At 34.6% G+C, this 26,990-nt stretch overlaps 2 protein-coding genes across 8 annotated transcripts in view; one reads left to right on the forward strand and one right to left on the reverse strand.

Annotated features, from left to right (window-relative positions):
• IMMP1L (inner mitochondrial membrane peptidase subunit 1) overlaps window positions 1–21,974 on the forward strand; it is a 68,769-nt gene extending 46,795 nt beyond the window's left edge. For all 6 annotated transcript variants that reach the window (XM_011000414.3, XM_011000401.3, XM_011000409.3 and 3 more), the window contains 3 exons: window positions 838–964; window positions 20,840–20,950; window positions 21,807–21,974. In XM_011000414.3, coding sequence (XP_010998716.1) covers window positions 838–964; window positions 20,840–20,950; window positions 21,807–21,875 — 307 coding nt within the window. In that variant the 3' untranslated portion in view covers window positions 21,876–21,974. The remainder of the gene's footprint in view (window positions 1–837; window positions 965–20,839; window positions 20,951–21,806) is intronic.
• An 836-nt stretch (window positions 21,975–22,810) lies between these two features.
• Window positions 22,811–26,990, reverse strand: part of DNAJC24 (DnaJ heat shock protein family (Hsp40) member C24) — a 47,138-nt gene continuing 42,958 nt past the window's right edge. For both annotated transcript variants that reach the window (XM_064492481.1, XM_011000389.3), the window contains one exon: window positions 22,811–23,230. In XM_064492481.1, coding sequence (XP_064348551.1) covers window positions 23,100–23,230 — 131 coding nt within the window. In that variant the 3' untranslated portion in view covers window positions 22,811–23,099. The remainder of the gene's footprint in view (window positions 23,231–26,990) is intronic.

The following is a 26,990-nucleotide window of genomic DNA, read 5'->3' on the forward strand; positions in this document are numbered from 1 at the left end:
TTATTTTGATATATGCATCTTTTATTATAGTAACATCAAATTGTTTCTGAACTAGGTGCAGATAATACATAAATATATTAAATTGTTTAAAATGTGAGCAACATAATTCACTTATTGCTCATGTCACACAGAAAGAGCATTGTGTTCTCTTTGGTTGGGGTACTAGTCCTACATTTTTGTCTCCTTTCCACATTTAAATATCTGTCTTAGTCTTCTAATACATGTAGATGGTCATACCCATATTGGTTCTATATGTTTTATATGCCAATTTATTTTTTGTAACATATGTTTGGGCAGCTTTTAACATTTTATTTGGTTGGATCTTCTGATATTTTCCCTCAGATATAAGTCCTTTTGACTGTACTGTAAACTGTCTGGTTTATATAATTTATGCTGTAATTTCTAATTTTTTGAGCTCTAGGGAAACACAGAAGATGTTTCTACCTTTTTATGTGCTCTAGAGTCAATCAGTACTACTGGCTAGGCAGTAATATTTGTTTGGTTAATATGGTGGTATTTACATGGAATTGTTTTTCCCTAGTTTTGGTTCTAACAGTTTGGACACAGAAGTAACACATAGTGAATACAGTCCAGGAAGAAAATTCTCATGGAATTTTCAGAAATTTTAGAATCTTTGAATAGCTTTTCCGTCACTTTCATTGTTGGATTTTGACCCGTAAAAGTCAGTCATAAAGGTTCTCAAAGCTGGTAAAATTAATGGGAGGTCAGTATGTGTGGCTGTGTTTAAGTTGCTTTATAAAAGTATTATAGCAGTGCCATGCATATGTTTATGTTTAATAAATAACACTGACATTTCTTTGACTTTTTTCCCCTCAGAGGTGACATTGTGATTGCAAAAAGCCCGAGTGACCCAAAATCAAACATTTGTAAAAGAGTAATTGGTTTGGAAGGAGACAAAATTCTCAGCAATAGTCCATCAGATTTCTTTAAAAGCCATAGTTATGTAAGTAACATTTCAATTATGTTATTCATTGGTATCATTGATTAACATTAACTGAACACACTGACAAATGAAAATAACTTTTATTCATATTTTGAATATAAGTTAAAATGATGCATTCAGTAGAATTTAAGTATATTTGTATCAAAAACAATTTGGCCACTATAATTAATATATTTACTTCCTTTTAAAATGCTATGTAAACATCTCAGTAATAATTGTTGCAGGCAGGATTCACCAATGGATGTCAAAATATCAGGCAGAAGTTTGAGAGAAAATAGTATATTTGCATAGTCTCAAAGTATCTCTCCCAAGGTATTTATTAAAAAAGGAAAAATAGTAACTTCATAGAGGAGAAAGCTGACAGACACCACCTTAACTGAGTGATCAAGGTTAACTTCACCAATAACAAGACATGTCAACCTAATGTAGCCCCTGATTTGAAGCACTGAGAAAGGCCATCACTTTTGTGGTATTTGTGCAAAAAGAAGATTTAACCTCAGTCTAATCATGAGAAAACATCAGACAAACCCTAACTGAGGGTCATTCTGCAACGTAACTGATCAATACTCTTCAAAAATGTCAAGGTCTTTAAAAAAAAAAAAAGGAAAGACAGGAATTGTCAGAGGTTGGAAGAGACAAAGGACATGTGACAACTAAATGCACTCTGGAATCCTGCCTTAGATGGTTTTCCACTGACTTGTTAGTGGAAAATGTAAAATCAAAGTCTAGTTTAGTTTTTAAAAATCCTATTTACATTTTTAGAATAGATATTTCATATACCTTTGGTGTAGTCAACTTGCCAATCCTGTTAGGAAAAAGAGCAAGAGCAGTGGAATGAAGATGAAATGAGCAGGTGTCATGTGGTAGCACCTTTCACTAATCACACAGCTGCTGAGACAGACCTTGTAGCACAGAGGGGTGGCCTTTTGTTTACTCAGCATATATTCATTTTACTTTAGTTATAACTTAATTTTGTACTTTTATTTAAATTTTGTGTCACTATCAGATTATTAATATAGCCGTTACGTCTATTAACTACCTTTATCTTCATCCCCAATGTAAGTATATAATTGAGTTAAATTGTCTTCCTCATTTTAATTTATTTTGACCTGTAATCTGATTGCCCAATTAGTAAGTTTGATCAATAGACTATTAAATAATCAATCTATTATTTATTTAGCGTCCATGATAGACTGTAGTTCAGCTGTGCAAATGTTTATTACACTTCTGATATTTATTACTACAGTGCTAAACATCCTAGTAATTGTTCGCTGATGACGATACTAATGATAAAGATAGTGTGGTGTCAGGTAACCTGTTTTTCTATGGCTTGCATCATGGACATTTATCCTTTTAGTTTTTTTAAATGTCAGATATTTACATAATGATTTCACCTTCACATGACTTACAATTTCATGAGGCATTCTAAGTTGCTTCTGAGTTGCTTTAGCAACAAGCATGTACTTGAGACCAGAAATAGTTTTGTTAAGACAGGAACAGACTCACAGACATAGAGAACAAACTTATGGTTACCAGGGGGTGAAGGGGGTGGGAAGGGATAAATCGGGAATTCGAAATTTGCACCTCTTGGGAGTGATGGAAATGTTACCTATCTTGATTGTGGCAGTCGTTTCATTGGTGTATACATATATCAAAATTCATCAAATTGTACATCTGAAATATGTGTAGTTTATTGTATAAGAATCATACCATAATAAAGGTGTTAAAAAAAAAAAGAAATAGTATTGTCAACAGACAGAATAACAAAACATATAAATGATAGTATCTACTCTCTGTACTTAAACAGCACACCGTTGTTTTCTTTTAAAATTATTAGAGGAGAAATATCAGGATGAAAGGATTTAGATAATATCTCTGCTGAGTAATCAGAGAAAATAACCAGAGGACTGTAAGATGTAATTTTTTTTTAATATTCTGTTTAGGGAAAACATTCATTGAATTTTTATGCTTGATGAAAGGATAAACTAGAGGGCACTGCCATTTTGTTTCAGGTCTGTTCCATTCACTTTGGTTGCATGTTTATAAATATGCAAACATAATTGTAACAATATTGGCCAACACTTACTATGTACTTACTCTGTACCAGACACTGTTGAAACTCTTTACAAGGGTTAATTTATTTAATCATTGACAACAACAACCTAGTGAAGGAAGGTAGTAGTAGTATTTGACAGACAGAAAAACTGAACAACAAGGAGGTTAAATAAATGGCCCAATTGCAAACAGTAAGAGAAACAGTTGAAATTCAAACGTAGGTAGCCTGGCTATACCCAGAATTTATATTCTTTAGCATGCCACTACTTTTCCTCCCCAAATACCCTCTACTTACTTATTTCTACTCCCAGTTAATCAAGTTGTGCTTCCTTTAAAATGTATGTATCTTTATAATTTTTAAAATGAAAGACAACTATTTCTGATCAGGGCCAGTATTATATCTGAAAGAGAAGCCAGTGATTTTTGAAGGCTTCCCACCCCCCACCAGTTTTTTTAGGTTGGTTTTTAAGCCATGAGAATTGTATAGCTATTATAGAACCACTTTAGCAAATGTGTTCCATTAATCAAGGTGATTTATAGCAAAAATTCATCCAAGTTTGGAGCACTCTGAAGAGACATCCAAGCTGTTTGCTGAGTCTCCCCCTCCAGAGTGTTCCATTTTCCAGCTATCTCAGAAGCATACTGGTACTATATTTTATCAAAGAGGTTTCTTCCCCTTGTCTATGCATCCTCTTAGAAAAATCTTTGTTGTTTACAAGGTGAAGACATTACTACTCAAATGTTGATTGAGCTGCATAATAAGGATGATGTATATTAAATGTGTTTTAAATTTCAGGGAAAAAAACATTTATTCTCCTAAGTAGGTGCTTCAGAATGTAAAACACTAACCTTGTCATTTGGAACCTTGAATATAGAATTTAGCATCTGAAAGAAATAGCATTGTTCTTTAGTTGGCATAAAAGAATGTAAACAGATCATTGGTTAAGTGATGTGGAACCATTTTATTCATTCTAGAGTTCTAAAAGTCCATGTGGCACGCAGTACTTATGAACCATGATTTATTTTTTACATTAAGCATTTGGAAACTAAGCAGTCCGTATCAAGGTGCTATTACAGTGGGCTTTGCTTATTTTGATGATATTGATGCCAGTAGTTCTTTCCTTGGGTTATGGACTGAGCATCAACTACGGGGATATGAGCATAATTTGTGACTCTCAAAAGAAACAAACTACTCTGCTCGAACATGTTGAATAACTTGCCTTTCTATACTACAGGAATTCCTCAATTTGCTGCTAGAAACCACTAATTTGCCAAAAATAATTTAGTTGGAAGTAGAAGCATTTAGCAAATAGGAAATAGGTTAAATAAACTGGTGTTCTCCTATTGATTTGTGCAGCAGGCAAACTGCGTAAAAAGCCTATTTAATGTAGTCTCCATTTTACTAGGGAACATAGGGCCAGACCCAGGAAATATAGTAAAATTTTGTTATAAAACTGATGAAGAAATGAAGAAAAACACTTTATACTCTTTCTGAGGGTAACATTGTGTGATAGTCCAGGGCTGTGATTTTAATTCACTGTGTAGCTGTGGTATATCAGGCATTTTGAAATACAGTCAGTGCCTATCAGCAAACAAATTCCTTTGACACCACATCCTTCTATAGGAGAGTTGTATATACTTACTGACTCCACTCTGAATCTTATATTCTGTCTTGAACTCTTGCCAGTTAGGCTTTGGTCCCCAGCAGTTAGTTGAAACATTTCTTGTTGAGTCCCCAGTGACTTTTCAGTTGCTGACCCAGTGGTCAGCTTTCGGTCCTCATTTTACTTGACCTGTTGTTAGTATTTGGAACAGATGTCCTGAAAACCTGGTTTCCTTTAGTTTTGGGAATACCACTCTCTCTAGGTTTTCTTCCTGTCTTTCTGCTTCTTCTGAGTATCCTTTATTGGTTCCTCTAAATATTGGAGTAACTAAGGGTTTGTTTGTTAAACTTCTTTTGTTTACGTACATGCACACTTTAGGTGACCTCATCCTATCTGATGGTTTTAAATACTATCTAACTTAACTCCTGAATTTATATCAACCACAACTTCTTCCATGAACTCCAGAGTCATATATGTAATAATTTGTCTAATATCTCCACCTTACTGTGTAATGATCACCTTGAACTTAGTATGTCCAAAATTAAACTCCTGATTTTCCTTCCCAAACTGACTCCTCTCACATATTTCCCCATGACGGTAAAGGCAGCTCCATTCTTTTGCTTGCTTAGGTCATAAACCTTCGAATCATCCTTGCCTGTCTTCCTCTTTTACTCTCCCATCCAATCCACTGAGGACTGTATCTTCTAAATATAAACAGAATAGACCACTTCTTGCCACCATCACTGCTACCTACCGATTTGTTGCAAGACAATTTCATCTCTTGTTTTCTTGCAGTAACTTCTGAATTTCTCTTTCTGCTTATAACTTTCCCATCTTCTTGCCTCCCTACCCCTCCACTGACTGCTTTTCACATAGTAGCTGAAATGATCCTTTTTAATAATGATACTTTAAAAAAATAATAATGTTATTCTTCTGTCCAAAGAGCCCAGTGGCTCTCCATCTCATAATAAAAGCCATGACCCTTAAGATGGCTTACAAGACCCTGCATTCTTCTTGCTGCCTGTTCTTGTAACTAAAGTTTTGTTGGGACACAGGGACACTCACTTGTTGACATAGTGTTTGTGGCCACTTTCAATAGAACAGCAGAGTTAAGTCATTGTAACAGAGAGTCTGTAGCCTGCAGAGCTTAAGACTGCTTCCTGTCTGGCCCTTTACAGAAAAAGTTTGCTGACCCTTGCTCTAAAATAAAAGGTTCTTGATAGTAGGGATTTGCTTTGATCTCAGCTGATTCCCCAGCACCTAAACTTTTATTTGGCATCTAGTAGGTAGTTTAAAAATACTTGAAAGGTTAACAAATGTAAACATGAATATAGTCTGACTGTCTTTTCTTTTAGTTTCTATTTTATTCATTTTTTTCTACTAGTTTCTACTACAAATGTGCTCTGAAGTAAAGTATATGACGTGCTATTTTTTTTTACTAATATAGATGTTCCTCTAGCTCACCACACTGTGCAACTAACCAATCTGTGTTCACTCTGGTCTTCATAGAAGACGTGAAAGCTGAGCTGCTTACATATCAGGGTTACCTGATCACCTTCCATATATCCTGGTGAAAGTTAGAAAACACTGGAATGCCCCTGTTACTTTGTCCCAGGACAACATTGTGCTGATTAAATGTTTCTTTCCCCAAGTGACTTCTATTTGGACTGAATGATAGTTTTATTAAAGCAGACTGAAAATCCACTTGGCTCTGAAGGACTTAATTAGTTTGGTGCACTCTGAACTTGATCTGATTTAATCTTCTACAGGAATGGTAGAATTGAGGTACCCAGGACTTACCTTGCTTTCATTTTGAGGGGAAGTTTCATTCCCAGAAATGCTGTGGTGGTTTTGTTGCAATGAAAGCTAAATTGCCCTTGCAGCATGCAGTACCTACTACTTAGGTTGTGTGGTAATAAAGGTTTTCTATATTTCAGTAGAAATGATGTGCCTTTGGACATATTTATCTACTATACAAGTACTTTGTTGTTCTTTTGATCCTTTTATTGGTTGGCAGATTAACAATGGGTAAGTTGTTACCTGAGGTTGGTAAGCTGCTCCTTTAAGTGTAAACTTCTGCTTTCTGGAGGTGGTTTATTACAAAATGAAGAGTCTTTTTTCTAAATCTTTCAAATAGTTAAAACTATTTATTGAATTTAGTTTCTCAACCATAGCAATCACTCTGTATTGAAGGTGGACATGTTAATAGAAATATGATTATGGAGACATCAGTATTTTCCTGTAGTTAGAGCATAGCAATCTTTTGCTATTGTTAAAGGAAATGTATCTGTACTTATTAGAAAAATTATGTTTTTACTTTTATTTCTGATCTATCAAAATACCAGTTTATTTAAAGTTTTTGGTTCTTGATACCACAGATCCCACTGTCATACACAAAGGTGAAATGTTCATCAAATGCTAATCTTTACTTCAGTACAGTGATGGTAGGTGAATAAGAAATGTAGTACTTCTTACATTTTTCTTTTTGAATTATAGACTATGTTAATAACAGCATTATTTTGTTATCGGCAGACGTGTAAGAAATAGAGACAGTTTCACATTTCAGAAAAAAAACTGGTTAAATGTTCTCAGGATGCACTGGTGTAGTGCAGTGTTCTTAAAAGGAGACCTTGGAAAAGGGACAATATGCCAGTAACATAGCTGTTTTACTGTGTATTGGAAAATATTTAAATGGGAGTGATGGGCAAACTGAAAAACATCTCACTAATTGGACAACATTAGAAAATGGTCACTTTATATAGTTAACACTAATAGCCCCCAGTGTGTACTGTGTATTTAGGTTATAGTTGAAATCCTTGAATATCCTAATGCTGTTTTTCTGTTTGTTTAAATGTCATTTACTTTAGTTAAAAGTCACAACCATATGGTCTTCTATTACCACTCGTATTATAAACAGAAAAAGTACTGCAGGGAGAGGAGTCATCAAGTTGAAAGGGCTTGTTTATTATAAGCTGCTGATACACTAAATTCTTATGTCATTTAAATAGAAGAACTACCTAATAATGTCACTTACTACAACTAGGATATCTAAACAAAGGACTTGCTTTTTGCAGACTATAGTGATAAAACCCTGGGCCACACATCCATTTCTCAGCAACGGCTCCCAGGATAATCAGTCATGGCATACTGCTAATGCCTTGATTGCAGCTGACGCGGAGGAAGTATGTTTACTTTTTTGCTAAAGTGAAATTCACTACGGAGATGACGTGACTTTTTCATCCTATAGCTAACACAATTCTGAAGATAAATTTGACTTATTGTTTACAGTTCTGAGGTGTTTTTCTTCCGATGTTAACACTAAAAAAATTATCTTTGAGGCTCCTACAACTTAAGCATCTTCTGATGTGTTCTCTGAACATTTTCAGAATAATTTGATCTTAGTTTATTAATAATATGCAGTTTATAAAATATTTTGTAGAAATATGTTTTATCTTAATATATGTTTAAATATGTATATGTATGAAGATCAGTGTTTCTGCTGAAAGAGTAGCAAGTCTTCATGAAACTAATGTGCTTTGTTCACTTAAAAATATTTTAACCACTCAAAGTTGGAGTGTCAGTGCCGTTGGTGTGAATCTGAGGAGATATTTATGCAATTTAATAAAATGCCATAATCATATGTACTTTTATCTGCAAGTTATATGAGACCTCTGTACTTTTAGGTTGCTTAAAAGTAATTAGGAGAAATTACAAAGACTGAAACTGTAACGCTGCTGTTCAATGTAAGTACCTGAGGCGGACTCCAACTCTGATGGTGTGAGGAGAACATGTTCCAGGTGTCATGGGGCTTCCTAATCTGATACAGTGGTCTGCTGGAACGCTGCTGTTGACTAGGTGGAATATGTTCAAATGTCTTTCAAAAAAAGCAACTAAATGAAGTTCTTGTCTTACCACTTTTGAGTAATTAAAATTCTCCAGGTTTCTGTGACCACTTAACCTTAGTCTACAAAAGCATTCTCACTCTACTAAACTATTCTCTACCTAAAATAAGAATGGAAAGAAGGAATTAAACACTTAAAAGCACATATGCATGTTATAAAACAGTGGTGAATAGTAAATTAGCTAGAAAATACTGGCATTACAAGCCATTGTACCGCTACCTGAGATATGTGAGAATGCTTTCTTCCTGGGTTAGAATTTTCATAAATATTTTAAGAAAATTTTAGAATCATTTGGTTTGGCATAGCTAGTGCTTGCTTTCCTACTAAACACACATACAGAGCCAACACGGAAAGAAGACAGACTACTTAACTGTAGGGTAAGTAATTTAAAGTTCTAAAATACAACTTAAAGTTCTGATCTACTTCCTGTACATTGTGTGTATGACTAAATCAGGAAGGATTACAGAAACCTTCTGTTGTCTGAAGAGACTTGAACTTCGACTGGACTTCCCTATGTAGAGAGTCAGAGTAGGTCTAGGGACATAGACTGGTACAGACTTCTGACTCTGACTGCAAACGTACCCAGCCCCAGACCAATCCCAGCCTTCAGGCATCTTGTTAATGAGGCTGTGCCTCAGGAGCAGCAGGAACTGCTGGACGGGGTAGGGGGCGCAGGGAGAGGACTGAAACAGGGCTGAGGAGGCTGCAGGGGTGGGCAGATTTGCCAGACAGTAACTTCACAACTTTCCTTTTATTTGCTCCTGCATTCATTAATTCCACAGACATTACTGAACTGTCCAATAGAACTTTCTGAAAAAATGGAATATTGTATATCTGCACAGTCCAATATAATAGCCACTAGGTACCTGTGGTTGTTGAGCATAGGAAATGTGAGTAGTTGCCTGAGGAACTGAATTTTTAGTTTTATATAATATGTAAAATTAAATAGTCCCATCTTACTAGTGGCTGGCACGTTGGACAGTATAGCTTTAGGAGCTTGTAGTCAAGTTGGAGGAGCAGACAAGGAATTACAAAATATTGTAATAGAGGATATTTATCCATACTGGGGTGGATAGGATTACTCCAGACTGGGGAGACAGAAACGTGAGTTGAAGTTCTAAAGGATAGGTAAGAGTTAGTCAAAGCAAGCAGCATATTCAGAAGGTCTAGAAGGGTGAGTGCAGCACTGTGCTTTGGGCAACTCCAAAAGTTGAGTTCCTATGTCTGGAACATACAGTGAGGAACGGTGGGTAGTGAAAAGAGAAAAAAATGAAAATGTAAACAGGGCTCAGTTCCTTGTATGTCTCAAGCAGGGGAATAATATTATCAGACTTAGTTTTTAAAAGATCACCCTGATATTAGTACAGACTAATAGAGGATGGTTTGGAGTGGGAGACACTTGAGGCAGGGAGACCAGTTAATAGGATGTGAGTAAGACATAACTGAGATAATAACATTAAAAATGGAGAGAGTACAAAGTTTGGAGAAAGATTAAGGGACTATCCAGACAGGATTGGATGTTGGAAGAAATGGAATTGAAAGTCTTAAGACTGACCCAAGTTTCTGGCCCTAGCAATAGGGGTATGTGGTGCATTAAAATAGAGGATTCTAGAGGGGGTAAGGGTATAGTAAGGGTATAGTGGTAGAGCATGTGCTTAGTATGCACAAGGTCCTGGGTTTGATCCCAAGTACCTCCCTTAAAATAAATAAATAAGTAAATATATAAATAAACCTAATTACCTCCCCCTGACAAAAAAACAAAATAAATAAAATAAAATAGAGGATTCTAGGGGAGATGTTCATTTGGGAAATGAAGAGAAGATATATTCAATTTTGGAGTAGTGTAGAGGCCTTTATAATAAGCCTAGGATAGATTATATTTTACATAAATACAATGACAATTAAATTATTATAGGAAGTAGGGGAAAAAAACAAGTGATTTCCTAGACTAGTATCTGAATGCTATACTGTTTCCTCCTTGATGTATGTTTTCATGACCTCTTGGTCAAAACATTGTTCTTCTGCTCTCAGCCCTTGGAGATCAATCCTAGTTTTTAAAGATCTTTAGCTATTCTCTTTGTATCTTACATCATCACAAAAAATGTCATCTGTTATCCATCCACCTGCCTAGTTTGCAATTTCGTATTCACAAAGCTAGATTTCATTTTAAATAACTTCCAGGGTATGGGACATTACAGTTATGGTTTTAATGACTAAAATACAAGTAGGAGAAGTGTCTGTCTATCAAAGAAAATCATACAATACAATTTTTTAAGGCATTAGTAACATCAAGTTAAGAAGATCTACATATTTTATTTTAATCATTTATTTTTTGGAGTATGGACTTTCTTCTACTCCTTATCTTCTATTTCTAGTACCATTTCAGTGTTAAATCAGTTTCCAGCCAATCTCTATATGAAGGAGAAATTGAAAACATCTACCAAGATTCATCTATAGGAATGAATCCATATAAGGATGAGTTTTGACTTTGGGAAGAATTATTTGAAGTCCCAGGAATCAGAAATTTGGTGGAAACCTATTAGTACGTATTCTGTATAGTATGCATCTGATTTACCAAGTATTTAGACTTCTTCTAAGAGCATGAGAAAATACGTTATTTACATACTTACCACTATATTCTGCTGTTCTTTGAAGTACCCTATTTCATTAAGTTGGACTTATATTTAGGAATATGAGAACCAGCGTGTACATCAGGCTATATTAAAATGAGAGTACAGCCATAGTCTTTAAATGAAAATATGAGATACTTGTTTTAAATACTAATCTATAAACAGAGCAGGTAACCTTTTACAAATAGAACAAAAAAACAAAATAACCCATTGTCCTAGGGAAAAAACTCTGTAGGATTAGGACAGTAGTATTATATGGCTGGGATGGAAAGGCCTATTTACTGGCTTCAATCCCAACCCTTTACCCCTTCCTCTACCTTCTGACTAGTTGGTAGATGGTTCTGAAGAAGTGAATGCTTCATAGGGCAGCTTCTTAGGCATTTGATATTTAATAAACATTGCTTGATAAAAATGTTAGTCTTTACTACATTTGGATGGTTTGGTCTTAAAAACTGAATTTAATTAAACCAGTTAACATAATTAATATGGCATGTATTTACAACTAATGTACATTTTTAATTATTTTGGATCCAATTCAAAGTCTTGGCTAGTACCAAAACCATATAATTGAATATACTGTAAAAGAAAATAACCAAAAACATAACCAAAGTAAAATTGCAAAGCACAGGTCACTTTGCAGAGAACTGGGTAGACTGCATAACAAACCAGGAACAAAGAAAGCCCGGCAGGCATCATTCATCCAGCTGCTGGAGCAATTGTTAAGAACAGCTTATGTTTAGTGAGTCCTTACTGAGTGCCAGGAGCCTTATGTGTTATTTCACTTGGTTTGCAGAATATTTCTGTAAGGCTTTTATTAGTTCTAGTTTTATAGATGAGGTTTAAATAACCTGTCCAAGGTGTTTAACTAAACAATGGCAGAGCTACAATTTGAACTCAAGGCTATGTAGCAGTGATGCAGGATAGGACAGTATTAAGGCAGAATTTAAATGGGGAGAAAAAGAAGCCAGACTGCATAGAAATAGTACCTACTGAAATAATCAGTGTGCTCACTGTTCTGTGCCTAGTCCTTGAAAATGTTAATCCCTTTGTCCAGCATTTGGGAGCATCTCTAGCAGGACTCCAGATGCTCCACTTTGGTACACAGGTATATCTCTGCAAGATAGGATGGAATTGCCGGTGATGTCTACTTTTGCCAATATTTTATACTTTTTCTAAATTAGATGTCTTTTACTCATGTAATTAAAACATGAAAAACAAAAATTTCAAACACCAACCTAAAAAAAAAATATGGGATTTATTAGGAAAAAAGCTAACTAGTGGAAAGGGATGAAGACTGAGAAAGAAGGCACACACGTGTGTATGTTGTATGTGTGCATGTGTGTACTGTGACTCTGTGGACTGTATCTTTAAACAGCATACTGAACAACCTATCAGAGATTCCTGTTCAGCCTGGAAGGAGGTGTTGAGTACTTAGGGATAAGATGAAGGAGCTTAGCCTGCAGTAGCTATGAGAATGAGCAAGTCTTCGACTAAGCTCTAAACCTACTCAGCAGGAAGATGCTCAATAATGAAAGAGAACCTGTTAGTAAAAAGCATCCCCCATCATTACTGTCACCCCAGTGCGGTAGGTGTAGCCCACTGGAACTTTTATGCAAATTCCTCTTTAGTGATAATTGGCTACGAACCTAAAGTGGCACCATTTTTAAGTAGGGAAGGAAAATAACAGTCCCCAGCAATGATGCAGGGTAGGATAGTAGGAAGTCAGAATTTAAATGGGGAGAAAAAGAAGGACTGCATAGAAATAGTACCCATTGAAATAATCAGAGTGTTCATTGTTCCATGCCTGGTCCTTACTGTCAGGCATCTAGCATTTGGGAGCACCTCCATCAGGTCTCCAGATACTCCACTCAGGTAGACAAATGTTGGCAAGAAGTTGTGGCAAGGAGAATGCCAATGAAAATAGTGAAACTGTTGCTTTACTTTTGTTTTCAAAGATATCCATAACTGACATTCGAGAGTCCCATTTTTTTAAATTAAAGACTAATAATGTTTTCTCAGCTTGTGTTCTTAAAAGCCCTTCTACTTGATTGCCTCTCTGGGGATTTAATACTTCACTTTTTGACCTGTCTTTATTTATAGTTTTGATGGTATATATGTGAAAGGTAAACTCTAACAATTATTTACTGATGGTGTTTCTAATTTTGCTGTTGCATGAGTCAAGCAAATACAGGGTTTTATGAAGTTCTTTTAGAACTATAGAATTAATAAATTATCTCATGTGGCAAATATTCTCTCCAGTAGTTTGTGTGGATAGCATCTTACTGTGGCTACATTTTGGTGACACAAGTCATGATTAAGAAGAATAAGCATTAACCACATAATGGTATACCAGTTTGACTTGTTCCTTCTTACCTGGAAGTAGGTAACATAAAAAACAATTATTTGGGTATTGTTAGACTAAAATGGCATGTTATGAATGTACATTCATCATATGGACATCATATGTCCATCTTCTTGGACAGGGACACTATGCATTTTACATTTCACATCATTCTGTGAGACACAAAATAATCTTTAAAATATATGTGGAAAATGAAATATGTTAAAGTGTAGTTGATATATCACTTCTGTTTGCTTTTGCCAAAAAAACCCACAAGTCTTTGATTGCTTTCATAAGCTGTGTGTGCCTCTACTTTTTCTATATAATTCAGGAAAAGGGAAAAATAATCATGTCAAAGAAAGGATTCCAAAAAAGGTTGCCCCTCTCCTTATTACCTTTATGATTTTTGTTTCTTTAATAGTTATTGTTTCCTTTATATTCACAGTCAGTTTAGAAGAAACATTAAAGAAGCATGAGCAATAATAGGGCCAGTGCACACCCTCCTTTTGCTGGTTGTAAATCATAAAAAATCTGGCAAACAAAGGGTTAATTTTAAAAATCAGTCTGTTATTAGGATTTTCTGATTTTGAAACTTTTGAAAGGTCAAACATACAAATATCTTACTTGTCAGTCAGAACCTTTTCTTAATAGGCAGTCTTTGCTTAATCAAATAATAAATGAGTTTGATTGCAGTTTAGTAAATGTGTTACTTGATATTGTGGACTCTTTCATCAGATTTCACTTGAATCAAGAAAGGTAACACCTGTGGGTAGGTTCACAAAAGCTGCTTTTGTTAAATGGACACCCGCAGGCCATGAGGCAATTACATTTGTTGCTTGTACTATAAAGGAGGCACTTAACTAGACCTCAGTAAGTATATAGCTGAGAACTAGAGGCTTGATTCTTTTGTCGGGCCCTGAGATTAGGTTTTATCATAGCTCAGGAAGTAAACCTCTGACGTAGAAAAGAAAACCAAGAATGACTTAAGGGTTCTTTCAATGCTTTAAAATTTAGCCTACAGCTTAGCTGTATCTGAGATCCTGGGGAAATTCAAATTTGTGCGAAAGTAAAAAAATTTTAGGTGGCATTCATTGTAAACATATATTCAAATATTTTTATTCAGTATCATGCATTCATTCAAGTTGGTGTATTTCCAAAAGTCAAAGAGGAAAAGTAATCTAACTATTTAAAAAAGTTTTGGTTATGAAAAATAATAAAGACATGGAATTAGAGCTTTCCATCTTTGGCCATTTGCAAAATATTCATTATAAATGTGTTTGAGTTCTTTTCTACTTATTTGGAAAGTTATAAGAGGTTTTTGAAAAGTACGTTTAAAAATATATTTTAATCTATTTTAACTGTAATACTTTATTATAATAATATTGCTATAAAACTTTTTTTCTCTTACCTGGTTTGAATTTTGAATTCAGTGATAACCAGTAGGCTAAGCCAACAGACAATAACTGCGTTTTGAGGCAGAAAGGAAATTTTGTTCTGTTCCTTGCCTCAGTCCATACCGAGAGGTCAGGTTTTGAATTTTGGAGCCATACCAAAAATGTGTTGTACTTTGTTTGTTTAAATAGATGAGTTCTTAGCTAGACTAATGTTTTAGTTATCCAGCGATCTGGTGACCATACTGCTAATTGCAGTCATTTACTTGCATTATACAAAGGAGCAGAGCCTACTATATGAATTGGAAGTTAGGTCCACACTCCCAAAGACAAAAAAAGTTTTCTTAATTTTTTGAAAAGTTCTTCCTGACTTGCATCATGATGGGAGAATGTTCTGTTTTTAAAAAGTGCAAGTATTACTTTGCTGTACACCTGAAAGTAACATTGCAAATCAATTACACCTCAGTGAAAAAAAAAAGTTTTAATTAAAAAAAAAAGGTAAAAAAGTAAAAGTATTACTGAAAGGGCTAGGCATATTAAGATACCCAAATATATACATGTGTGCGTGTGTGTGTGTGTATACACACACACACGCACACACATTTAATTTTTTAAGTAATACATTCTAGTCACATAAGTAAATTTTAAAATACATAAAACAAAATTTTGTGGTTTTTAAAGAAATACTTATATATAAATAAGCCCTGTACTTGTATATTTACTGACTATATTCATGTAAATCCACTATTAGTTTGTTTAACTAGCTGTTTACTACTATATAAATAAACTCAAATTTATTTAACCTCTTATTTAGCCTACTGAGGAATATTTATACCTGTTGCCAATTTTGAGATGCATGCAATAAATACCATAGTGAGCTTCCTTGCTTGTACACAATTGCATGCTGAGTTTGGCAGATCTTTTCTAGAGATTTCGATAGGGAAAAGATAAAACAAATGCACACAGGGGATGCCACTAAGTGGGGTGCAAGGTAGAGATGCCAAAAGCACACTTTACATACATTAGTATTTTTAGTTCTCACCAAAAGGATTCTCTTCATACTGTTTTGAGGTACGCTAGAAAAATAAGACTTTAAAAATTGGATAATTTGAACGTTTGGCAATTATGGAGTAACTGGTGCTAAACTTGCCCTCCTGCTATAAAGAACTAGAAAACTGGACAAAATACATGAAACAGTTATTTTCAGATAATGCGCAGCAGGCAGTACAAGATCTGTGAGAGAAGGAAACAAACCCGGCAAGCCTTATACTTTCCCCAACTTCTGCCTTAGGGCAGTTTTCTGAAGGTACAAGGAGGGAAAATTCAAACCAAACACTGTGGGTTTGCTGAGTTGAAGAGACAGAGATTAGGATAGAGGGAAGTTTAAGTGGTTGGAATTTATGCATCAGGCCACTGGGGAGAAAAGAGCTACAGAATATTCTCTAGAAATCTACCTAGGGATTCTCGAGGTTTCCGGACTGAACACTCTATTGAGCCTGAAATTTAGAGACTGAGCAAAGAATAGCTAGTGGGGAGCCAAGCAATTCCCAGAGCTCATGCAGGATGGAGAGCCATTTAAGTTCTGACCAGCCACAGTGGACAGATCGCATTGAATGTCCAGGGCATTCAACAGAGACTGCAGAGTGTCAAAAGCCTTGTGAGTAGGGCTGGAACAGCTTTTACGGTACAGTGTGAGAGAGACCCAATTTAATAAGCTTCAAACCAAGGCTTAAAAAGAATAAGCTGATCCACAGCGAACTTAAATGCCTACCCCAAAACAAACGGACCTCCTCAACATACAACATTCTAAAGACAACAAAATCCACTCAACATTTCAATGTTCAGTTCAGTCACAAATTACTAAGTATGTGAAGAAGTAGGAAAATGTAACCCATAACCAGAAGAAAAGTCAGTTAAATAGATCCACAATTGACAGAGACAATGGAATTAAGACTTGTGCTCTGAAACACCAATTATAAATATTTTCAAGGATCAAGAGAATGAACCTAATGAGGAAAGAAATGGTAAATATAAAAAAGAACCAAGTGGAATTTCTGAAGCTTAAGAATATATAGTCTTTACAGCAGATTGGAAACTGCAGAAGAAAAGATCCCAGACTGGGAAGAAATATTTGCAATACCTATCAAAGGACTTGTACTCAAGGTATATGAAGGGATCTTAAAATGAGTAAGAAAAATCCATTTTAAAAATGGGTAAAATATCTTAATGGACACTTCACAAAAGATACACTAACAAGTACAAGAAAAAAATGCTTTTCAGAGAAATGCAAATGTAAAGCCACAATGTGATACCAGTAACCTACTAGCATGGCAAAAATTTTAAAAACTGAAAATGCCAAGTTTGAGGAGGAACAGAAACGCTAGAAAAATATGTTACTTTGGGAGTGTAAAATGGTGTAATTTCTTTGGAAAAGTCTAAGGTTAAGCATACACTTGCTACCCAGAAATTCTACCCCTGTGTATTTACTAAAAAGAAATACTATACGTGAATGTTTGTAGTGTTTTATTTGTAGTAGCACAAAATTACGAACAACTCAAATATCCGTCAACAGGTTCGTGGATAAACATTGTAATTCACAGTGGAATGCCACTCAGCAGTAAAAAGGAATAAATAGTCGATGCATACAACATGGATCAATCATTTTAAAAAAGCGAACAAAAGCCAGACACAAAATAGTATGTACTGTGCAATCTCATTTATGTAATATTTAGGAATAGGTGAAACTAGTCTCCAGTAGCAAAACAGATCACTAGTTGCCTGGGACTGGGTATAGAGGTGGGAAGTTGACTGGAAAAGGAGGGAACTCGGTGGCATGATAGAAATGCTCTTGATTTCTATCAAGATTTTGGTTGGTGGTTACATAGGGGTGCACATTTTTTAAAATGTGTCAAAATTTAAAATGTATGTGTACCTTTTCCTGTATGTAAAGTATACCTCTATAAAATTGATTTTAAAGTGTATACCCTTAACCCATAGCAAAAATAATTATGTGTTTCAAAAGTGGAGTAATTTCAAACATAATGAATTTTTTTACTGAGAAACTGAGTAATTGAGAGGTCAGCAAAGGTGACTGCTGATTATAAAAGACCCACACTTAGAGCTGTTCCCTGTTTATGGAGAAGCTCTTTTTAGATTAAAGGTGACATCAGTGATGAGGTTGTTCCCTTGATGTGTGTACTTTATATCAAGCACTGAAGTCTGAGATGTAGAGGCTGTTCCTTTACTAAAATGGAAGCATGGGTATTAGCATGCGTGGGCTTCAGATAAGTAGGAGGTAGCACGTTCCATACTTGAACCTCCTCTTCCTATTAAATATCAGTTGTTTTAAGGATCAATGAGTTTGTTTGAATTAAATAGACCAGAAAGCCATGTATACATACCGGTTTATGTTACTATTCTTCCCTTTTGTTCCACCTCTTGCAGTCAAGGACTTGGTATGGATAGCCTGGGCCGCACCCTCTAAAGGCTTCTGCTGATTTGTTCTGGGTCTCTCCTAGCAGATTCCTTTCTGTACTTGTTAATTTTTATTACACCAGAGATATTCATCACTTTATTTAGCTAAACTCGGAAGAAACTTAGGTCATAATTGCCACAAAAGTGATTGTGCTTTACAAGAATTTCTACTTGCTACAATTAATCACCAAAAAATATATGCGTTCTACCTTTGGTTTAGGGTTAGTAAAGAATTTAGATCATAACATGATTATTGTCTATTGATTTTTTTGGGATAAAACAGTAGACATACACAAAGGCCAGACAGGTAATGTTATAATCCAGGGCCCCATGTAAGGCAGACTTTATAGGGTTAAGTGTTCCAAACAACCAGGAGTATTAGGTATGGGCAGGTGATGTTGGGGAAAGCTTCATGGAGAAAGGGAGTGTGTACTGGATCAATGGGACAGGCAGAAAAAGATCTTCCTAAATTGTTTGTATGTTTATTAGGGTTTTTTTCTTTTTTCTTTTTTCTTTTTTTTTTTTTTGCTTTTACTGGTGTCCCTAACTTTATTACTGTATTTACTCATATATATTACCTGTTTATTTAGAACTCAGGAACACACATATTAAGAAACTATGGAAATTTAAACACAAAAGATGTTCACGTTATAGCTTCTCCCAAAGTAGTACTTCAGAATACATTTAATGACTTATTTTAGCTTTTCCAAATGCACTATTCTGTTCTTCCTTTCATTTATGACCTGAGATGAACTCATTTTTCTACTTGAGCACTGTTAGGCTTCACTGCACATAAATCTACTTATGTAGGTGGGAACTAACCTTGCTACTGGCCCTAGAACCTGTAACTAGTTCTACTAGTAAAAGTTAATGATCTTACAATGTCTGATATTCTCTCAAGAAACTTAAGATTCTTTCTCTACAGAGAAATTTAGCATTTAAATGACAATAATTAACTTTTTGCTAATATTTCTATATAAGACATTCTGAAATAATATAATCTCTGATATAAAGTGAAATTCAAATTTTACATGCTTGTATGTAAATTTATTTTTCCAAAGATAAGTCAGGGTGATGGGGAGAGGGGGAGGAATGAACAAGCAGACCACAGAGGATTTCGGGCGCAGTGAAAATACTCTGTATGATCCTATATGGACACATGCCATACATTTGTCAAAACCCGTAGAATGTACATCAAGAGTGAACCCTAAGGTAAACTATAGACTTTGGGTGATAATGACTCAATGTAGGTTCACCAAGTGTAACAAATATGCTGCTCTGGGATGTCAATAATGGGGAAGGCCATGCTTGTGTGGGGACAGGAGGTATATGGGAAATCTCTGTACCTCCCTCACAATTGTGCTGTGAACCGAAAACTGCTCTAAAAAAATAGTCTTTTTAAAAAAGTAACTTTTGACATTTAAAAAAATTAAGTCGTTTCTTATTAAACCTAATAGGAATAATATTCCTCACATAAGGTTCCCAAGTAATTAACCAGTCAAAAGAACAGTAAAAATGAATTCCTTCCCAGTAGGTCATTTTGGCCTGGTCAATATTCAAATTTCTGGGCTAATAAAAACTGTAAAAAAAAACCTACTTTTTAAAATGCAATTTTAAAGATTGTTGCTGGAGAGTAATTTTTAAAGTTTATATTGAACAGAAAATAATGGGCAAATGGCTCGTATCACAGAGGGCATTTTTTTAAAGTAATGTGTTCTAATCTAAATATGCTATGATTGTCATTGAGTGAAAATTTAAACTTATGTTATTTACCAGTTAATACACAGGACATATAGAAGATGGGATCTTTTCATTTAGTAGAAGGTCACCATCATTAATTATACAGCTGATGATTTTATAATAGGTCCTTCCAGTTCTTGGTCATTATTGAAGTATAATGCGTTGAAGATACGGCCTGTACAAAGGCAGAACAAGGATCTTAATTAGAATTCTGACAAGCCCACTCCAATAAAATGATGAGATTATTTGTAATTGATGTCACAATCAATTACCATTTAGTTCATCATGAGCATTCTAATAGGTCTGGCCTTGGTACTGGCCCCAGGACGTTGCTGAGTGAGTGGCTGCCCTGCTTATGCTGTTATTGAGACAGGAAGGCACATTTTCAGTCAGCATCCTAATGACCTCTTTTGAAGTCTATTAAATTAATGACCCTGTCACACTGTTTTGATCTCTTATAACCTCAGTTTGGGGTTTGTGTAACAAATGAATGTTTGGGAACCATGTGGCAAAAAAGATAGGTCTTTCTAAAACTTGAAACCTTGATATTACTTACTAATATTTAGTAATTTTATTGTGCAAGAAATAACAGCAAAAATGTAAATCATAGGGTTTGAATGTATTTTATAAAAGAGAACTTTAGGACACTTCTCCCTACCTCCAAAAGGCATGATTTTTATTTATAGTATCGAGATTTCTTTCTTTTTTTAAAGAGGCTCCTTTCTTCTCTAATTCTAGGTGCCAACAGGTCACGTGTGGTTAGAAGGCGATAATCTGCAGAATTCTACAGACTCCAGGTACTACGGACCTGTCCCATATGGACTAATAAGAGGCCGTATCTTCTTTAAGGTACGTTGTTTTCTGCTTAAAACATAGGCTTTCTTTTCTGAGCTGGGAAATAACGTTTCTTTCAAAATAAACTGTGGAATCTTCAGACTGTCAGTGGACTTCACTGTTACAATGACTACATGTTATGGACATGTTGGCCTTTCTAGCTATAAACATTATGCCTTCTCCCATTGTTTCAGGTAATTGAGAATAATTTCGTGTTTGAATAATAAAGTTCAGACTACCTTAGTTGTAGCGTAAGAAGCTTGTTAATTTGAGAACTCCAAAAATTTAATTCTCTCTCATACAACTTTTCCAACCATGTTCATATCCAGGACATATATTAACATGCATCTACACAAGAGCAGTCCAGAGTCCAGCTGGCTGTGATGCAGGGATACCCCAGCTAAGTACAGTGACTTTACTGTGCCTGCAGTAAACACATGATTCACAGTAAACAACACTGGCTTTTCACTTTGTCACAAGCGGTAAGGAGGAAAATAGACATGAATACTTGGGGCTGTTGGATAATTTACAGGATTTTTTACACTTAAGCAGATGTTATATTCAAGTACTTAGGTTTACAGGTAACTTTGAGAGGAGTCAAAGAACACATGCACAGCCCCACACACATTTATTTACATACCACATACATATTATTTCTTAAATGTTTGAAATGTTCCAAACTTTAGAGTTTAAATACACAACACACATACAAGTTTACTTTCTACAGTCTTACTTTGATGTAGAAAATTTGTTCCTGACTGAGGAATAAGGAGAAAATGTTTAATTATATGACATAAGGAAAGGGATGGATGGGAAAAAAGGTAATACATCATGTTTAATAATTGTCTTCAATCACATTTTGATTTTACAGATTTGGCCTCTGAGTGATTTTGGATTTCTACGTGACAGTCCTAATGGCCACAGATTTTCTGATGATTAGCAAGCACTTATTCTTTTGTTATGATTATTGTCTTCTGTTCAAGTGAATTTATTACTGTCACTGAAACCATGTACTTACTAATAAACTATTTGCTATTCAGTTTTATTTTTCATTGTTAAATGTAAAGAGTAAGGAACACATATTCTGCAAGCTATAGTTGTTCAAAACATGAATAAGTCATCCAAATTTTATGATATAAAAATATTTTTATGGAAAAAACCTAGAAAAACCTCACTTTTGAATTTTTGGTTTTATAGGTATAATGAAAAGTAATTTACTCCTCTTGAATATGCCTCATATTTTAGCTACATTTACAAGGCAGAGTAGTAACTATTCTTGTAAGTCCAAACCAACAATAAATACCAAGAGTCTGACCTCATGAAAAGCTGCTAAGTCACATGCTTGGATCACTCGTTTGCAATTAAGGCAGAAAGTTTCAGTGATCCCATAAAGGATTTCTTAAAATTTTTTAAATGAGTTCTGACTTACACTGTACATAAAATATTAAATATATAGAAAAATAAAATCTTTACAGTCTACTATAACCCATAACAACATGTTGTAAAAGTGCATTTTGTCGTAACAGCAATGCGATGGTCACCTTTTCTGACTCCAAGGCTATCCTTTTTACTGTTGCCACTTTGCCTTCTTATTACCTCTGAAATAACCTCATGAATATCCATATCCAGCCTTCATCATGGGAGAGCTAGGATCACATGTAATTCACAGAGATTCTAACGTAATTCTAATGACCTAAGAATCTGAGATAGTTTCACAAAAGATCTGTAACTTTAGCAGTTACAAATATGTTACTTCAGAAACTTAGTAACTAAAGAGGAATATGATGATATTATGACCCAATAAAAGAGGAGACATGCTTGTATGAAGAAAGAATTCTCATTTTGTACCAAGAAGAAAACGAACCAATAAGAAAATTCTCAGATAGGAATTCACTAAATTTATTCAAGTCCTCTTTTTTGTGATCTATAAATATAAAATTTAAATACATATAAATAGTGAAATTAACTTTCTATTAATATGGGTGGCCTTTACTTGTAGTCTTATATTTTCTCTGCAAAAAATAAAGCTGACAAAAAAGAATCCTACTTTTTTCTTTTTTATCAGCTTTATACATTTGCTTGACTGGACAAAGTTAGAGTGGACTCTTCTCCACATATCTTCTCCACGCATCTGAATATACTAAGGATTCCACTCTGAACAATTTCAGCTATAATGAAGGAGTTCTATAATGAGTGAACATGTATCACAAGAAATTAGGGTAACTTCTTCTATTTCATCCTTTGAAACACTGTATTTTCCACCACATCGGCAACTCAGAGAAAAAGAATGATCATCTGCAAAGAAAACAAAATAATGCTTTAAACATTTACAAGTAACTACTTTGTTAACACTTTTTAAAAAATTCAGCTATTCCACAGAAATTGCAAAATAAAAGAAAGAAGCTCAGTCAATATATATTTAAATGAGAACTTGAAAAAATTCTTATATAGGGGCAGTATTTCTAAAAATTACCTGCCAGAATATCTTTATCTACAGAGGTGATGGATTGAAGCTATGAAACAATAGGCCAGAGATCTTCTAGTGGAGAGCAGATGCTCAGAAGTGACCAATGAGGGGACAGAGCTCAGTGGTAGAGCATATGCTTGGCATGTACGACATCCTGGGTTCAATCCCCAGTGCCGCCATTAAAGGAGAAATTTTTTCTTTAATTAAAATTTTTTTTAAAAAGTGACCGATGAAATTTACTTGAAGTCTTCCATTTTCTTAAATTCATATAAGTTTTACCTTCTTCTGAATAACAGTTTGTCTAAAATATTACTGTGAAGGAAAAACAGCCCCACCTGTCACATCGGTAAGGAGCAGGCTTTTACCTGCCGTATATATACCCTTTTACAGAAAACTGCTGACTTGACAGTTTATCAAGTTCAGTATTTGAATACTCTCCGTTTTGGTATCACACTATTTCAAGAATGTTGACTTGAATATATAAACATACACTATAGTTTCTGTGGAAGCTGTGTCTGTGTACCTGTTTGTTTGGTGTTTACAAATGATTTAGGAACCAAAAGGACAATCACTGAAGTGAGATGCCCAAAGGAGGTTATATGGTGCAACATTTCACTTAGTAATGGTGGAAATTTTGTAAGTCTGTCATCTTTGGGAAGCTGAAATGCCTGGGCCTTTTAACGGAAAGAATCTCTGATCACTGGTCATTCCACTTTACTGTCATAGACAAGTGACTGTCAAAGAAAAATAATTACTTATCACATTATTTTACTACTGTCATTAAAAAGATTAGAGGTAAATAAACAGTCTCAAAAGACATGATTTCTTACAATCAAATTATCTTCATTCAGTTCTCAAACTTCATTTAATACTTAGATCTCATCATATGTCATGGAAAAAAAGAAGAAAAAGAAACAAAAAAATTCAACTGCCTTGCATTTGTTCTGTAATCAAGTTTGGTCTTGGAAAAATTAGCAATTAAATAAGCCAATTTTACATGTTTCTTTTATTAGTAAGGAAAACATTAATTCATTCAACCCAATCCTGTTTTCATTTGTCACCACAATCTTTTTTCTCTACAAAGAAAAATAATTTAATCTTGAATTTTAAAATGCTGGCATTTTCCCTATCTGAGCCAGCATATATATGTAGTAGAGCATGCTTTCAAAGTTAAACTTATTATTGTCTAAAAATGTACATATTCTAAACATTGATTTTCTTAAGCTAAATCTCCCTCTTGTTTTTTTTGCCACCTCAGTGAACACTGAGAAACAATCTGAGATGACATGTGCTTCGTAAATGATGCAGTGGCCACCATGGGCTACTGTGGAGGTTTGTCATAGATGATTCCAAATGTTAATGCTCACTAAAAACTCACATCTTGTTAAATTTCTTCTTATATTATTCTCCTGTCACTTAAAGTGATATCTTCACAGAAATCATCATTTTAAATATACTGAATGAAGACAGACTAACGAAACTGTATAACAGACTAACTGTAAGGAGAAAGGCCAACTTCAAGCTCGCCCTAGTTCTTCAGGTGTGCCCTTTAAGCATAATAAAATGCATCATTTCCTACTGTTCGTGGCTCAAGAAGCTGATAATCTGGCTATGTTTATCATGTTGGATTTCATCCACTTTTCTCTAGTTCTGGATCTTCACCTCCTAAGGTTATTCTGAAAATGACCATGAAGGAATTATCCAACGATTTTTTACTTGTCCAGCTGATTGCACTTTTTATTTAATTTCATCTGCCAAGACTGCTCTTTTTGATTGCAAGGACCAATTCAAAATCGCAAATTCAACTGCAAAACCTACATGACCTACAATATTTTTTAACATATTCCTGTAAAAATAATGGCTTCATGAAGCTATTGCTCAGTATTTTCTCCCCTAAGGATGAGGCCTATTTCCATCTTTACAATTATAAAAAATAGACACCTAAAGGACATTTGACACTTTTAAGATTAACTGTAGCTGCTTATAATTGATTCACTGGCTATAGCTGGGATGCTTCTTTATCTTCTTGGCTGACAAGTTTACTTCAGGGAGTCCCAAGGACAATAACATTTATCGTAATTCTTGATTTCATTTTGTTTATTTCCTTCAATATCTTGGCATTTTCATTTGTATCAAAAGGCCCATATATTTTTTGACTGAACAGATGTCTGAACCACTAATCCATATTCTTAATTTAAAATAAAATATTACATTATTAATTATATTTTAAAAATTTTACTGGAAAAAGTTAAAGTTAAAAAACTAGTTTTCACTAATTTTTTTTCAATTTTATTTTTTCAGACCCCTCTCATGAGGCTTGTATTTTATTTATTTTTTTTGTTAATGGAAATACTGGGGATGGAACCCTGGACCTGGTGCATGCTGAACACGTGCTCTAGGACCAAACTATACCCTCCACCCCCACTATTTTCAAATTATTGGAATTATTAGTAAACAAAATGTATTAGTCATATCAACTACAACAAGAATAACTAATTTGTCCAATGAGATTAAACACACACATACACTGATTTGATAAGCTGGCAATACTACATTTTTAAAAAATATTACTTAGCTGGGCAGGTCTCCCTGATAAATGACATGTTCTAATATATCCCCTTCACAAACTAGCAGGGAAACCAATGTCACTAGTGTATTCTATTTTCACAGCAGTAGCTCTTCCTGTTTACTCTGATGAAACTATCATCAACCCCTGGGAGCCCCAGGTACACAAAACCTCAAGTTTTCCAATCACTCACTGCAAATAAGAATTTCTACCCCAGGATTTCATTTGGCGGTTTGGTTTAGGAGCAGAGTGGCCCACAGATAAAAACATGATTCCCCTTTTAGGTCAATATAGCTTGTGACCCAACTTCCTAAGAGCACTTAACAATGTGCAATTAAAAAATAGTCCAGCAAACTTGGTTTCAGAAAGGACGGCTGTTTATCCACACTTATTAATACATTTCTATAAACCTGTAGGGAATTTGTACCCTAAGCTGAATAATAAAGTTAAAGGGTAAAGAGTACATAAAAATTCTAGAAAATAATAAGATTTGCTTCATTTGCTCAGAGAAACATGGAAGTGTGGTATTCATGGCTTCCGTTTCGAAAAAGGAACTTAATGAAGTCTAACCAGAGCAATTCACAGAACTAATTAAAAGAATGAAGAAATTAAGTTAGATGTAAGTTTTAAAATTCTACTAATAGGAAAGAGGAAAAGACATGACTTCGTGGTAGGTAAAAAGGGAGTGATTTTTCTTTTCCACCTAAGACACAAAAGGTGGGGTAAGAATCAAGCTCCAAGTAAAAGAGTAAATAATATGTTTAACATTAAAAGCCCTGCCCTGACAATTTATGATTCCAATGAAGAAACAAAAATAAATACAAATTTTAATTGGAATTCATCTCAAATGTCAACATAGGAAGGATGGAAAATTTTTTGACTTTATTTTCTCTATTACACAGATGGAGAGTAAACCAAAACTCGAAGTAGCTTAAGAAAGAAAACCTTATGAAACCTTATGTACCCAACATCTAAATAGAATAGAAAAAAATAACTGGAAATGAGTCACATGGGAACATCAA

The sequence above is a fragment of the Camelus dromedarius genome, chromosome 12 (genome assembly GCF_036321535.1).
Source record: "Camelus dromedarius isolate mCamDro1 chromosome 12, mCamDro1.pat, whole genome shotgun sequence".
Lineage (NCBI taxonomy): Eukaryota > Metazoa > Chordata > Mammalia > Artiodactyla > Camelidae > Camelus > Camelus dromedarius.